The sequence below is a fragment of the Trachemys scripta genome, chromosome 4, assembly GCF_013100865.1.
Source record: "Trachemys scripta elegans isolate TJP31775 chromosome 4, CAS_Tse_1.0, whole genome shotgun sequence".
Taxonomy (NCBI): domain Eukaryota; kingdom Metazoa; phylum Chordata; order Testudines; family Emydidae; genus Trachemys; species Trachemys scripta.
The window spans coordinates 71,072,676-71,087,430 of record NC_048301.1 but is presented as its reverse complement, the minus strand read 5'-3'; the positions used below and the strand labels follow the sequence as shown (position 1 = coordinate 71,087,430).

The 14,755-nt window shown below is 43.3% G+C and overlaps 1 protein-coding gene and 1 long non-coding RNA gene across 11 annotated transcripts in view; one reads left to right on the top strand and one right to left on the bottom strand.

The window, feature by feature from the left end:
- MYBPC3 (myosin binding protein C3) overlaps positions 1 to 5,964 on the bottom strand; it is a 120,153-nt gene extending 114,189 nt beyond the window's left edge. For 8 of the 10 annotated variants that reach the window (XM_034769442.1, XM_034769443.1, XM_034769440.1 and 5 more), the window contains exon 1: positions 5,777 to 5,897. In XM_034769442.1, coding sequence (XP_034625333.1) covers positions 5,777 to 5,801 — 25 coding nt within the window. In that variant the 5' untranslated portion in view covers positions 5,802 to 5,897. Of the gene's footprint in view, positions 1 to 5,776 lie in introns of all 10 variants that reach the window. The other 2 variants (XM_034769449.1, XM_034769448.1) reach the window with 2 other exon arrangements.
- The window catches only part of LOC117876916, a 53,954-nt gene extending 39,205 nt beyond the window's left edge, over positions 1 to 14,749 (top strand). Inside the window, exons 3-4 of the long non-coding RNA XR_004645573.1 lie at positions 2,154 to 2,304; positions 14,552 to 14,749. This is a non-coding gene — a long non-coding RNA (uncharacterized LOC117876916). The remainder of the gene's footprint in view (positions 1 to 2,153; positions 2,305 to 14,551) is intronic.
- The last annotated feature ends 6 nt before the right edge of the window (positions 14,750 to 14,755 follow it).

Genomic DNA, 14,755 nt, shown 5'->3' with positions numbered 1-14,755 from the left:
TATAAAAATATTGCTCAGGCATGCAGGAGTGAAATCAGGAAGGCCAAATCACACTTGGAGTTGCAGCTAGCAAGAGATGTTAAGAGTAACAAGAAGGGTTTCTTCAGGTATGTTAACAACAAGAAGAAAGTCAAGGAAAGTGTGGCCCCTTACTGAATGAGGGAGGCAACCTAGTGACAGAGGATGTGGAAAAAGCTAATGTACTCAATGCTTTTTTTGCCTCTGTCTTCATGAACAAGGTCAGCTCCCAGACTACTGCACTGGGCAGCACAGCATGGGGAGGAGGTGACCAGCTCTCTGTGGAGAAAGAAGTGGTTCAGGACTATTATGATTCTATGCATGTTCCAACGTGTAGTGCAGAAGAGGCATAGCCCACACAGAAGAGATTTTAAACTTGATGGGGGATTTTTTGTTTATTTTTAGATTCCTTCTTCACCCCTGGAGTTGTAAGTTCTCACTCAATGAGGCCCCTCCCCCACTATGCTGTTGATGTCATGTCATCACCAAGCCCTGTTAGATAAAAGAGGTCAGCCTATGAAAGAAAGGGAGTGTGGTAGGGTTTGTACCACACACAGGCCGTGAAAGGGGTAACCTGGGCCTGAGAGGACAATTAACATAATAAGCTGCCCTCTGAGGTTGAGCTAGGAATAATTAGAGATGAAGCCCAGCTAGAGAAGGAGCTGGATAGTTAGTACAAAAAGCAGGAAGTTTAGCACAGGAGAGGTCTGGAGCGTGAAATTCTGTAGCTGCTCCCTGGGATGAGTAAGTAGTGAAACCAGGAGGGTCAAGGAGGAAGTCCAGGCAGAGAGTAAGCCCTGGTATCTTCTCCTGAACAGAGAATTCTGGTAAGAGGCCAGGAAAAAGATGAATCAGCCACTGTGGGGTAGTGCAGGCTCCAATGGTAAACCCTGATAAAAGGGCATACTCTGGATTTTTAAGGAGAGTGTCCTGGGCAGTGGTTGGGGGGGCAGGGGCACAGCAAGGGGAACTTAATAGGCATGGAGGGCCAATCCTGAGGAAGATAAAAACTTGTTTGAGTTTGTACTTTTGGTTTGAGTTTGTCAGAGGATTCCAGGGAGGGCCCTGAGAGCCAAGGTCCCTGAAAGGATTAACCTGGAGAGGCTCTGAATAGGAAGAAGTCCTGGGAGGCTGTAGCTAGGAGTTGGATGGAGCTTTTCCGTGGCTGCTGGTTATAGGGTCCCTGGGCTGGAACTGAGTGTAATGGGTGGGTTGGGTTCCTGTTTTAGCTACTGGCAAGATGATATGAGCCCAGAGAAGGGGACAGGGATAATAGAGAGGTGTCAGAGACGGGACTGAGGACAACAGTGCCTGGAGTTGGTGCTGAAGGTCTTGTTTTTACATCATTGAACTGTTTGTGGGATTTTATTACACTGGAAGGTGTGGACTTAAAATCATGACTAAGCCAGAGGGCTGAGTCATGGGAAAAGGTGGACCAGCTGAGGGCTAGGGTGCCTACTGTCAAGGGGTGCTAGATGGGGAGAGAGCTGCCAGACCTGGCCACAAGGAGTTCTTTAGTAGTGAGTTTTAAAACAACTACTACACATATAGCTCACTGGAATAAAAAAGTGACTGTATACTATATACTAAAAGAATGGCACATAGCCTGCAGTAAGCAGACTGGAAGCTCCACTAGAGCTTTGTGATGGGAATGAGCAGAAAATGCAGAAAACATGAAGTTTGTAAAATCAAAATCACAAAATTAGGAAATACCAAAAATTAGGGTTTCTCCTGCAGTGCTAAATTGGCCTTATTGCAGATCCTGTATATCTATGGTAAAATGATTACATGTGCAACAAAGCCCAGTTAACATTTCAGAAAAAAATATTAACTTTCAAAATTCCTGAATAGTTCAAGGCTTGATGTTGCAGCTTTAATTTTACAGTTAATACTAGTTCTTTGCATTTCCTTTCCCCCCTCTTCTTTCCTTTAAGATAAGAACTGGAGCAGTTAAGTTTGTGCAGGTTAAAAGCTCCACAAACTTTAGCAAGGGGCATGTAAATTCCTAGCTCTTGAACTGTATGAAGGAGCTATAAATTCCTTAGTCAGAGCTAAGTGGCTTCTTGCACATACCGGCTTAACCATTACTTGATCAAAGCTATAAAGCCTCTCAAACTTATTTTCCTCTATTTCAGAAATGGAGATTGCTCATGTTAATAGAATTTACAAAGGACTGGAAGTAATCACACTTGCTTTGTGACCTTGGGCATTCAACCTGTCTGTGCCTCCAAAATCCCATCTGTAAAATGGGGACAATGATTAAACTTCAGAGCTACAAAAGAAAAGGTGATGTAAATTATTTATTTGTATTACATAGCATACTGGAGCCCATGAACCAGGACTCCATTGTGCTAGGCACTATGCAAGCATAGCCCCAAACAGTTTATAATCTACATAAGGGTTTACAAGGTATGTCTTATGTAGTAGCTATAGCTTCTCCATGCTTAAAGCTGCAATCAGGTTCTATTATAAACCTTGGCCAACATTTTCTAATTTAGGTCTCTAACTCTATACTTCTCAATCTATATTTAGGTAACTAAATATAAATGGCCAGGTTTCAGAAGTGCTCAACATTGCTAGACTCTCTCTTCCATATTTAACAAAGTGCATATTTCTTTAAAGGTCTTTTTACATGACAAGTTTGATGTATCAAAGTTCAACTGTTATTCTCACAAACATTTGAGAGGTGGCAAGAATGCTGGTGGTGGTGGTGGTGTGTTAATTTGCTTTTGACAGGCTCATAACATTCCTTTGGCTGTTTAAGTTTAAACTTTTCATATTTGGTCTCTGCTCAAAGATAGAATTTTTTGAAAAGTGCAACTTGACTACAAAAGATGAAAGTCAAAGTTCTGAGCATACATACAAATGTGTTAAAATGGAAACTGTTTTGCACTCTTTAGTAGGTACAACAGCTATAAAGTGATAGTGTGGTATAAGGGTTTATCTGTGTAGGTATTTAATACCAAGGTGATGAACATGGTATAGAGCCTAGTTCTAATTGATACTGCATATAAGTATAAAAATTTCATGCTACATCACAAGATACTCTTAAAATCTAGCATAGATAAAATAATCTTTGCAAATGCTTAGAATTTGTAAATTTGCTTACTACTGTATTTTCAACCCTATACCCAGAAAGTCAGGATGCCTTAATTACCGTGGGATTAGATACTCAGCTGGTGTAAATTGACATAGCTCCATTGATTTCAATGGAGCATTACCAGTTGAGGATGTGTCCCCGTGAATGTACATGTATCTGAATGACAAAGATTAGTACTACTAATCTTATTAAATGTCTACAAATGATGGTAACGATTATTTATAAGGCTCTTGTAATATCATGATCTGAGATGTTATAACTTCGCTGGGCTAGAAATAAATGCAGTATGTATATCAATGGAAAAGCTGGAATCTTAGCTTTCTAGTGGGTTCCAAATAAGCTTCTAGCCACGACAAGTCATGAGATGATAAAACTGTTACTGACTATGTGTAAAATCCTGGATAAAAGTCCAGTGTAACTTTTGCTTCCTCTCCTCACCACCCCACCGCATCCTGTTTTTATCTTTCCCATATAAGGAAGAAAAGGAGGAAACATTTTTTATGATTGATTTGCTTTTATAAAAAGATTGGCAACTGTTTCAAAGAGTTGCAGCTATCAAAGGCTTGTTGCATGTATGCATATGCATTATCACAGGGAGATTTTAAATCAATTACTATGATTCTAGCAATAATATCTCAAATCAATATTAAATAACTAGCCCTGAAAGAGCACTTTGACTGTTTATTGAACTATGGAGAAAAAGACATTTATTAGAATATACTTACATTTAATGGAATAAAGTGCCTGTCTCACTTTCAAGAAATCAGTTCCATGTTTGTTTAAAGCATTTAGGTCTGAATTCTATAGATCCTGACAATAATCAATGTTTAAGAGGTTGCTCAAACTGGAAATCACCACAGAAGTCGTAAATGCTTTTGGAGAGAATAACCCCTCTTCAGTCCTTCGTTTTGTGAAGAAATTGAATGATGCCTCATAGAATCACTGGCAATAATGTATTTTATTGAATAATTAGAAATAAGGGAAAAAATACCAGAAAACATAAAGATATAGTGTTTCAGGATGTTTTTGTTCATGATGAAGAGGCTCTTACTGAGCTGGTTTGAGTATAAGCCCTCTGACTATTCTGTCTGCCAGGCACTTCCCTTGGTCTGGACACATGACCTTATTTATGAGGCCTGGGTCTCTAGAATTCTTTAGTGTAATAAGTGCCAGAGGCAGCAAATGTGGCTGCTCAGAGGACATAACATATCAAATGTTTCAACCAAAAGTGCTTCTTAATGTACCTAGGTTTGAACAAGTAGGGAAGATTTCTTCTCTGTCCACCCTAACAGTATATTGCTAAGAAACTGAACAGCCATCAAGCTGTACACAAGCCTCCAATAGCTTAAAATAAACACTAAACAGCTGCTATTGACTATCCCTGAAAAATGTGTGCTTGTAAAAAGTCACATGTACACCTGAACAGATCTGTACAGTGTATGTGAGTGATTCTGATCTGAATCACTTCCATTTTACACAAGTCTCACTGAGAGCAGATTCTGCCCTTAAGTGTAAATGCTCAGACTTAGTATAACTTTCTATTTTTGCATGTTCCTATACACAATGTTCAAACATCCATAACTAACTTTCAGCCCCTTCTTTGAAGTTAGTTGTGGACATACAGTGTTCTCATGGGCAGATGCCCTCTAAATACTCTCCACTCAACTCTGCCTTACGGGTGGTGTATCTTCCTTCACAAGTTTCTTGTAACTTGCACCCTCTCCCCACACTTCTCATAGCTCTCCTCTTTCAACATAGGCAGGTGGCTTGTGACTAGCTTCTTGATTCCAAATATTAAATAATCAAGGGAATAATTAGGAATGTCCTATATCTGTTTTGTTCTGCGTGCTTCCTTTCTGCAAGTGTGGGAGTGGGAGGGGAGTGCTAAGCTGCCTCCCTGATGTTGGTAGACTGCTCTGACCTATTTCAATAGAGGAGAAGTTATCTTCTGGCTCACTGGAGTGGGGAGGAGAGGAAAGGGAACTACCTAGAGAGATTGCAGAAGCTCCTTCACTGGGGGTTTTCAAAAGGAGGCTGGATAGCCATCTGTCTTGGATGGTTTACACAGCAAATCCTGCATCTTGGCAGGGGGTTAAACTATATGACCTTTGCGGTCCCTGCTAACCCTGTGATTCTATGTATAAACCCCTCAGAGTTCCCTGTTTCCCTTGAGCTATAGTGTGCCTGCCTGCCTGCCTGTCTTTCTGAGAGAGAGATCAAAATGTGAACCAGCTGCTATGAACTTTGTCTTTACACTGAGATTTTATGCCCAAAAATTCTACCACAGGCTGTTGCTTATTGTCTGGAAAATACCCAGGAGAAGGACTGTGAGCTACTTTCACTCCCCTGATGGTGCCAAGGAGAAGAAGTGAAAGGAATTTCAATGGAACAGTTTAATTTTTGTCCTTTTCCCTCAGCCAAAGCTTCTGGAGCTAATTACTTGGGTGGGAGTTTCTGAGTGAACTTATCCCTCATCTCCCTGTGAGCTCGCTGAATCCATCTCTTTCTTTTGTTTATTAACTTTTTACAAACTGTCACTTTTAGTTTTTTCTCTACTTTGTTTCTCTGATATAGGGACAGTTGCTCTGCTTGGCAGTCACTCTCTCAGCCAGGCTACATTCAGTTTCTCTCTCTCTCTCTCTCAGTTGTTGTCCTTACCTGTTTTCTTTGCAGGCTCTGGCATCTTGATTTTGTCTTTCTTGAAGCTCCCAGTGGTGCCTCGAAGCCAGGGTCTGAGCTGAACTGGAATGAGACTGCAGGACTTTTGAGACCCCTTAAAAAACACTGGCTGGAAGTCCCCATCCTGCTCCTCCCCTTTGATTCCCCCACTCTTGTCACCAGCGGCACCTTATCAACAGCAGGGCACATTTGACAGAATACATCAGCCAGGATAAATATAGCCAAGTCCTGGAGCCAGACAGTTCAAACCACCCAAGAATGGACACTTCAGTTTTGTTGGGAGGCTGGTACAAACCCAATGCACAGAATTATGCTCCTCTGTCTGCTTCTCCACATCACATGCATACATCTTTCTTTCCCCACATATGTTCTAGTCCCCAGTTGGATATGTGCCATGTCAAGAAATCTGACATTGTCCATGTTTCTAGCAGTCATTTAAACTAGATATGACAATGAATAGTTCCATATACCAGTTCTGTAATTATCTGTGCATCTGTTTATATTATCTGTCCTATTTCAGTCCTTGTCAGTCTTGAACAACTTCTCAAACAAGAACTTCATTCTCATTCCTTCTTTATTATTGAATGTAGTGTCATTAGAGCTGAGTATGACTCTTCACGGAGAAACACATTTCTCCAGAGACTGAGAGATTTCTGACATTTACAGTCAAAAGTGGCAAGCACTACACTAGCTTCAACTTTCCCTCATCCCTGTAACACAAATCTGTTGGAAGCTGGAAAATCCTTTTTTTTTTTTTTTTTTTTTTTTTTTTACTTGAGCACCATTTCAATAAGATCCAGATGTGGGCAAGATGCATCCTAACTTTCAAATTCAGCTGAACCCTGTCAAGAAGTTCATGCAGATCCTCCCCAGAAAATTTCTCTGATGCTGCCCTTTGGTGCATCAAACATTGTCATTTATTTACTTGTATTTTTAGTAAAGTAAAACTAACAATTGTGGCCAATGGAATTCCTGATCACTTTTTTTCTTCTTCTTAATGATTTAAGCATTTACCTCTATCATAGGGAAGAGGATTTTTCCCTCTTCTTTCCTGAGCTGTTTTTGGACTATGTATTCACTTAGTGAGATCAGATCTAATGCCAGAAACTGGTTTTATTCCCATTTGTGCATTCTGTCAATGTTTTACTTCACCCAAGACTCCAGTTGACTAAATTCCCCATGTGATAGGAAGAGGCATTAACTTAAGTCGTCAGAGTACCTGCTGAAAGAAAGCACAGAAATTAACCAGGACCCATTAGGTTGTACACCCCTGTGTCTCCCAGATGTCAGCACCACACCAATCCAGCTGTTTCCTGAAACAACAGTTTTTTTATAAGGAAAATTAGCCAACTAAAAGCCACATTGGCTATATGTAAATTCCACATGATCCCCATCAGACCCTCTGAAATCAAGTATTCTGCACCATGGAGGTCATTTCCTCTCTGAGAGTGTTTTATTGAAAGAGTATTCACTGATGCACTTAAGCCTTTGATCCAGTAAAGCACTTAATCGTGTGTTTAAGTGCTTTGCTAGATCTTGGCCTTAGGCCTGTTCAGCCATACAGATTTGTTTACCACCAACAAAAATCTCACACTTGTATTAATATCAACTAAAAACCATATAAATGAAAATAAATCTGTAAATGTAGATTGAGATGGAATGTATTTATGTATAAATTTAGGAATTGCCACACTGGATCAGACCCAATGTTCCTCTAATCCAGAATCTTGTCTCTGACAGTGATCAGTACCTGATGCTTCAGAGCAAGGTTTAAGAACCCTGCAGTAGGTAGCAGAAGGATAAGCTGCCCTCTATATTGGGTCTTGTTCTAGTGTCTAATATTAGAGACTGGCTTAAACCAGAATATCCAGAGTTGTCATAATTAACAACATAAATTTCTAGAAAGAATAGTAAACCTTGTGCTTCATTCTTTCCAAAATGTATGTTGTTAATTATGACAACTCTGGATATTGCCATCCATGTAAGTATCCATTCCCTTTTTGAATCTTGTTACGTTCTTGAACTCAATTATTTCCTGTGGTAATCACACATTTTATGAAAGTATTTCCTTTTTATTGTTTTTGAATTTTCCATCTTTTAATTTCATAGACTGTCACCTTTCCCTTGTGATAAGAGACACAGAGAACAAAAACTTCCAATTTACCTTCTCCATACTATTGATTATTTTATATACTTGCCCCCTTTTATCTAATCTCAACCACATATCTTAGTCTATCTCAAAGCACTTAAAAGGCTTGACATTTGAAACTGAAACATCCTCATTTGCTAAATACTCATTCTCAGAGATTTATCCATAAAATTGTCAGGTATAAGTCTGATAAAGACATACATGCTAGAAGAAGAACAGGAGTACTTGTGGCACCTTCGAGACTAACAAATTTGTTAAGTCTCTAAGGTGCCACAAGTACTCCTGTTCTTCTTTTTGTGGATACAGACTAACACAGCTGCTACTCTGATACATGCTAGAGTTCACTTCCTCCTTTTTAAAATGATGAGTACAATTCTATCTGGATAGGCAGAGAAAGTCTGCCACCCCATGGCTGATACAAGAATTATAGGGGTCTGTTTCCTTACAGCAATTCCTGCGAAAGAGTCAAGCCATGTTTCCCTTTAAAGGTGTTTCAATCACTAGTATAAGATTAAATTCCAAGGGCGGTTAATATCCCAGCTATTATATGTGAGTCACTGTTTCCTATGGCAAGTTAAGGGCAGTTCATGCTAACCTACACAGGGGCTACCAGTAAATAAAATAAGAAATCGAGCATGCTTGCCTGGTATTATATTAGAAAGTTATATGCAATGTTGTAGCTGTGTTGCTCAAAGGATATTAGAGAGACAAGGTGGGTGAGGTAATATCTTTTATTGGACCAACTTCTGGTGGTGAGAGAGACAAGCTTTCAAAAGTCTGTCTCACCAACCGAAGTTGGTCCAATAAAAGATATTACCTCACCCACCTTGTCTCTCTAATTAGAAAGTTGTATGTTCATGAAGCAATGCAGAGGACAAAGCTAGGAGCAGGAATGTGCAGGTGCTTTATCTCAGAGGTGCCTGGTGGGGTCTCAGAAGTAGAATTATTGGGCTATACTAGGTCATCTATTCACTATGCCTTTCCTTTTGCTTATCTATATAACATGCGTACTAAGTCCGGGGTTGAAGACTTTCAGTGCTGTGGAAGCTCTTACCTTTTCCATTACTTCACTGATATGATCATTATAAACTTTCTCCTGTTTCAATAACAATCCATTATTTAGCCTGCAGTCTTAATTCCTGGGGCTACCTTTACTTGAGGCTTCATTTAATCTATTCCTTTCATCTCATTATAGAGTTGAATTTTATAAGCCATTTAATGTCTTAAGTATTTAAACACTTGCCTAACTTTAAACATGGACTTCAGTGTGACTGTTCATATGCTTAAAATTAGACACACTTAAGTATGTTGCTGAATCGGGACCTGTGTTGGCTGTTTTCTCCAGACCCCCCCTTCTGGATTTAGAATCAAGAAAGAAATCGGTTCACTCCTCCCCGCTGTAAACCAGTCATGAGAACAATGACTAGACTTGGTAAATAGAAATAATCCCATTTCACATTTCCAGCTTTCCAATTTTTTTATCTTAAATACATATTTACTCTGAAATATGAAGCTGTTCAGAGGAAAAATATGTTGGTATTGAAAGTTTTCCTTGCTATTACTCTGCTGGCTACTAGATGGCAGCATTGTAATTACAATAAATATACGTTTTTCTGGGCCTATCTACATTGAATTATTTTATTTATAAAGCACCTTTAATACCAGAAGCTCTTTTCGAATTAGAGAGATGATAGTAATCACTTCACCTGTCATGGAAATACAGCCATTTCTGAAGTGAATTGCAACAACAATTTAACAGTGCACTGCAGCCAGGGGCAGCTCTGTTTTTTGCCGCCCCAAGCACGGCAGGCAGGCGGCTTTCGGCAACACGTCTGCGGGAGGTCCGCTGGTCACGCGGATTTGGCAGCATGCCTGCGGGAGGTCTGCCGAGCCATCGGCGTCCCCGCCACCGAATTGCCGCCGAAGCCACGGACTGGCGGACCTCCCGCAGGCATGCCGCCGAGGGCAGCCTGACTGCCGCCCCCACAGCGACCGGCAGGCCGCCCCCCGCGGCTTGCTGCCCCAGGCATGCGCTTGCTGCACTGGTGCCTGGAGCTGCCCCTGATTGCAGCACTAGACAACATTTTAGGAAACAAAACAATGAAAAACCTAAGGTTACATGAAACTGAAGCAGGGATTTAGGGAGGCAAAATACAATGAATTTTATTGGAATGTTGCAAGAGGAGTGACTGAGTGGAAAAGCTAAGGCACCTCTTGTCACTCTGAGAAATTGTTGAGCAGGAGAGATTAGTGGTCTATCTAGTCCAGAACTCTGGTCGCCAGCACCAGCTGCTTCAGAGGAAAGTGTGTGTTTTTGTTAAATGAATAGAAATTTTGCAATGGCCATGTGATGTCTTTTCCTGACTCCATACAGCTAGTGCTTCGTTGATTCCATTAAACCTAAGAATTTATTATTTATAGGCAGAGCTGGTGGTACGGCCTATTAAGGTTGCCCAACACTTCCCATTGTAAGACCCTGTTTTCAGTTGCTTACAACTTTGCCAGACTAAATATCTTGGCTGAAATTTACCATGCCAGGTGTCTGCCTCAGGCTGATTATGTATTTATGTATTTATTTATTTATTTGTAGAAAATTTCAGTCACAAGCGTTTTGCCATTTCTAAGAACAAGGCTAGGGAAAAAAGACATTTTCCCACGTTAAAAGATTTCTGGCAACTTTTCCTTTGGAAAAATATGTAATGACCCCCATTCTTTAGATCAGGGACTTGAAATTTGGCAGGGAAATGGCCTTTTTGTCAGGGATGAGCCTTTTGCCATCCCTGTGAAAAAATGCTCAAATTTGGCCAAGTTATAAGCTTTAGAAAATTTTCAGTTTGAACTTATTCAGTAGAGACCTCTTAGGTGTTAAAATCTTCAGGCAATTTTGCTTCTTTCTGCCATGTGCATGCTCCATCCTAGGACTGAACAGGACTTTTCCTGTAATTGCAGCTGTTGGCTGGGCCTGGGTCTGGATTTAGATCTAGGCAACTGAGCTGAGGGCCCTATGCTCTCAGTGAAATCCCTACTGGACCCAAACTGTGTGTAGGAACAAGCTGTGTGAATCAAATGCAAAGTGGGCAGAACTGGACCTGCATGGGAAACAGAGAGTAGATTTGGACAAGGAGTCTGGGAGGGAGATGAAGAGAGGGGCTGGCAGCTAGTGTGTGTGTGGCAGGGGAAGAAATCTGGGACTGGGAGCTGCGGTAGTGGGGAACCTGGAGCTGGCTGGGCATGGAGACTGGTACTAAGAATTAGAGAGGTGGGAAGAGGGAAGTGAAATTTGACAAGAAGTTAGGGTGCAGGGGGGGTGGGTAGAACTGGGAGTGGCTGGAAAAAAGGGACTAGACAAGAAGGTGGGAGACAATGATACTAAGATTGGACAAGAATCCTGGGGAGGGAGATTGGGACTGGGAGGCAGAGAGGACGGGGGCCATAGGAAGCCAGGGTAGTGGCGGGGGCGGGGGGGAAGAGAGATCGGATGAGGAGCTGGGAGGGGAGTAACAGGGACCACTTGGACAATGACACTGGGTACAAAGAGCTGGAGGTTGAAGTGGGGGAACTGGGAATGGCTGGACAAGGAAACTAAGAGTTAGGGGGTGGAGATTAGGACTTGCTGGGCAAGAAGATTGGGACTGGCATGAGAAGCCTAAGGAGTGGAGAGTGGCACTTGGTAGGCAAAGAGAATGGAATTTGGACAAAGAGCCTGGGGTGGGGAAGAGACAAGACTGGACCAGGGACAGGTTGGAGGGGATGGGGCAGAAGAGGTCATGCTTGGGGACAATGGACAAAAGAATCTAGGTCCACTAGAGAATGCTCCTCTCTAAAGCCTGGAATGGAGCCCAGGATTCCTGAGCCTTACCATTCCTGTGCTGTCAGCAAATATTTGTGAAATCCACTGGCACAGTTTGTGTCCCATGTTCCTCTAGTGCGTGTCCACATTGCTCATTCATTAGCTCAAGTGGCAAAAGCATGTGTAGAGCCCTGCGCAGATACAAAATGTGTATCCGCATCCAGTCTGTGATCTGCAAAAATTGTCTGCAGATTTACTTACTGTGACGGGTTGGATCACAGAAACTCCCTTGGGAGCTGCCACCCAGTGTACCAAGACCACCCCTGTTCCTGTTTTCCCTGCCAGCTCAGGACTCCAGCACCCTGTCTTGCTGAGCCAGACACTCCAGTCTGCTGCAACACCGACCCAGGGTCTGAATCACTTGTCCCAAAGCTGCAAGTTTACCTGAAAACAGCTCACAGGAGTGTGCTTGTCTTTAGCACTCAGATGCCCAACTCCCAATGGGGTCTAAACCCAAATAAATCCATTTTACCCTGCATAAAGCTTATGCAGAGCAAACTCAAATTGTTCGCCCTCTATAACACTGATAGAGAGAGATGCACAGTTGTTTGCTCCTCCAGGTATTAATACATACTCTGAGTAAATTACTAAATAAAAAGTGATTTTATTAAATACAGACAGTAGGATTTAAGTGGTTCCAAGTAGTAACAGACAGAACAAAGTAAGTCACCAAGCAAAATAAAATAAAATGCACAAATCTATGTCTAATCAAGCTAAATACAGATAATCTCACCCTCAGAGATGCTTCAGTAAGTTTTTCTCAGACTGGACACCTTCCAGGCCTGGGCACAATTCTTTCCCCTGGTACAGCTCTTGCTCCAGCTCAGGTGGTCGCTAGGGGATTCTTCATGATCTCTCCTCTCTGTTCTCTTCCACCCCTTTATATATCTTTTGCATAAGGCGGGAACCCTTTGTCCCTCTGGGTTTCCACCCTCCATCACTGGAAAAGCACCAGGTTAAAGATGGATTCCAGTTCAGGTGACATGATCACATGTCACTGCAAGACTTCATTGCCCACTTGCCAGCACACACATATACAGGAAGGCTCACAGGTAAACACAACCATCTGCAGACAATGGTCCTGGTTAATGGGAGTCATCAAGATTTCAAACCATCATTAATGGCCCACACTTTACATAATTACAATAGGCCCTCAGAGTTATGTTTTATATTTCTAGTTTTAGATACAAGAGTGGTACATTTATACAAATCAGATGATCATACTCAGTAGATTATAAGCTTTGTAATGATACCTTACGAGAGACCTTTTGCATGAAGCATATCCCAGTTACGTTATATTCACTTATTATCATATTTTCTCTAAAACTATCCCAGTTACAGTATATTGACTTATCAAGTTTTTATAAAACAATATAGACTGCACAACGTCACACTTACCATGGCCAGGCTGAGGCTCTGAGGCACCTCCCCCACCGGAGCCCAGTCGGGGAGAGCTGCGCAGGCAGCTGTAGGGAGCCCACGCAGAGATGCGGACCCTCCATCTGCCCTTGGCCAGGCAGGGAGTCTGGGAGGGCAGTGACATGGCCACGGGCTGCTCTCATTCTCCCTCCATACTGCAGGCAGTTGGAGGGTCTGCTGCGGCTTCCCATGGCTCCCCGGCTGGACTCCACACTGGCCTGGCTGGGAAGGGAGGGGGGTGACCTGTGGAGCTGCCCAGGGGCTGCTTGGGCAGGTAGAGGGTCCGCTGCGGCTCCTCACAGCTGCCTGCCTGGCTCTTACTGTGGCTGGGCTGCGGCTCCGAGCGCCCTGCCCCCCAGCCAGAGCCGGGTTGGGGAGAGCCACGCTGGCAGCTGTGGGGAGCCTAGATCCCTCCACCTGCCCATGGCGGGTGGCCTGGGGGGCAGGGACACAGGCTGGGGGCTGCTCAGGCCCCCTACCCAGGGCAAGTGGAGGGATCCAGGCTCCCCACAGCTGCCAGCGCGGCTCTCCGGGGCTGTCCGGGAGGGTGGGAGGGCGGCTTGGAGCCACAGCCCGGCCATGGTAAGAGCCGGGCGGGCAGCTGGGAGGAGCTGTGGCGGACCCTCTACCTGCCCTGGGTAGGGGGCCTGAGCAGCCCCCAGCCCATGTCCCTGTTTCCCAGGCTTCCCGACCAGTGTCCCTGCCCCCCAGGTTCCCCACAGCATGGCTCTCCCCAACCCGGCTCTGGTTAGGGGGAGGGGCAGCTTGGAGTTGCAGCCCAGCCACGGTAAGAGCCGGGTGGGCAGCTGTGGGGAGCCGCATGGCGGACCCTCCATCGGCCCTCGGCAGGGGGCCTGAGCAGTCCCCCCAGGCCCTCTGCCCCCCCCCCAGGCCCTCTGCCCAGGGCAGTTGGAGGGTCTGTGCCATGGTTCCTTACAGCTGCTGCCCAGCTCTTACTTTCAGAACTCTGCACAGATACAAAATTTGTATCCGCATCCATGATGCTATCCACAAAAATGGTCCACGGATATAAAGCAGATACCTGCAGATTTGCAGGGCTCTAAGTATGTGCCGTGGATTTAAAGGTTCCAATCTTGCAGATGACCCATGTGGGTAACAGTATGATGCCACATGATGGAATTGCTGTTTATTTCAGTTTGCTTTTTAAAAAGCTTAGGAAATTAAATGCACAAAACTATTAAGGTTGCAAAGTCAAGCACTCAGAAGTTAGGAAATGCCAGAATTAAGGTTGTCTTTGCAACCTTAATTTGGCCTCTCTTCTGCATATGCATTATGATCTTTAATTATCCAATCACGTGCTTTTTTTATTCCACAGGATGACCCCTCTGTGCCTCACTGATTTCACTGGATGGGGATGGATCTGGGTTGTGTAGTGAAGGAGGCTATTATCTGAAGTACACCTGCTTCATTTATTATAGAAGGTGAAAGATGTATATTGAATGAGGAATGGGATTCCACTATGAGGAAGTATGGTCACATGTTTAAGGCAGTTGAATGCTAACCTGGAGAACTGGACTCT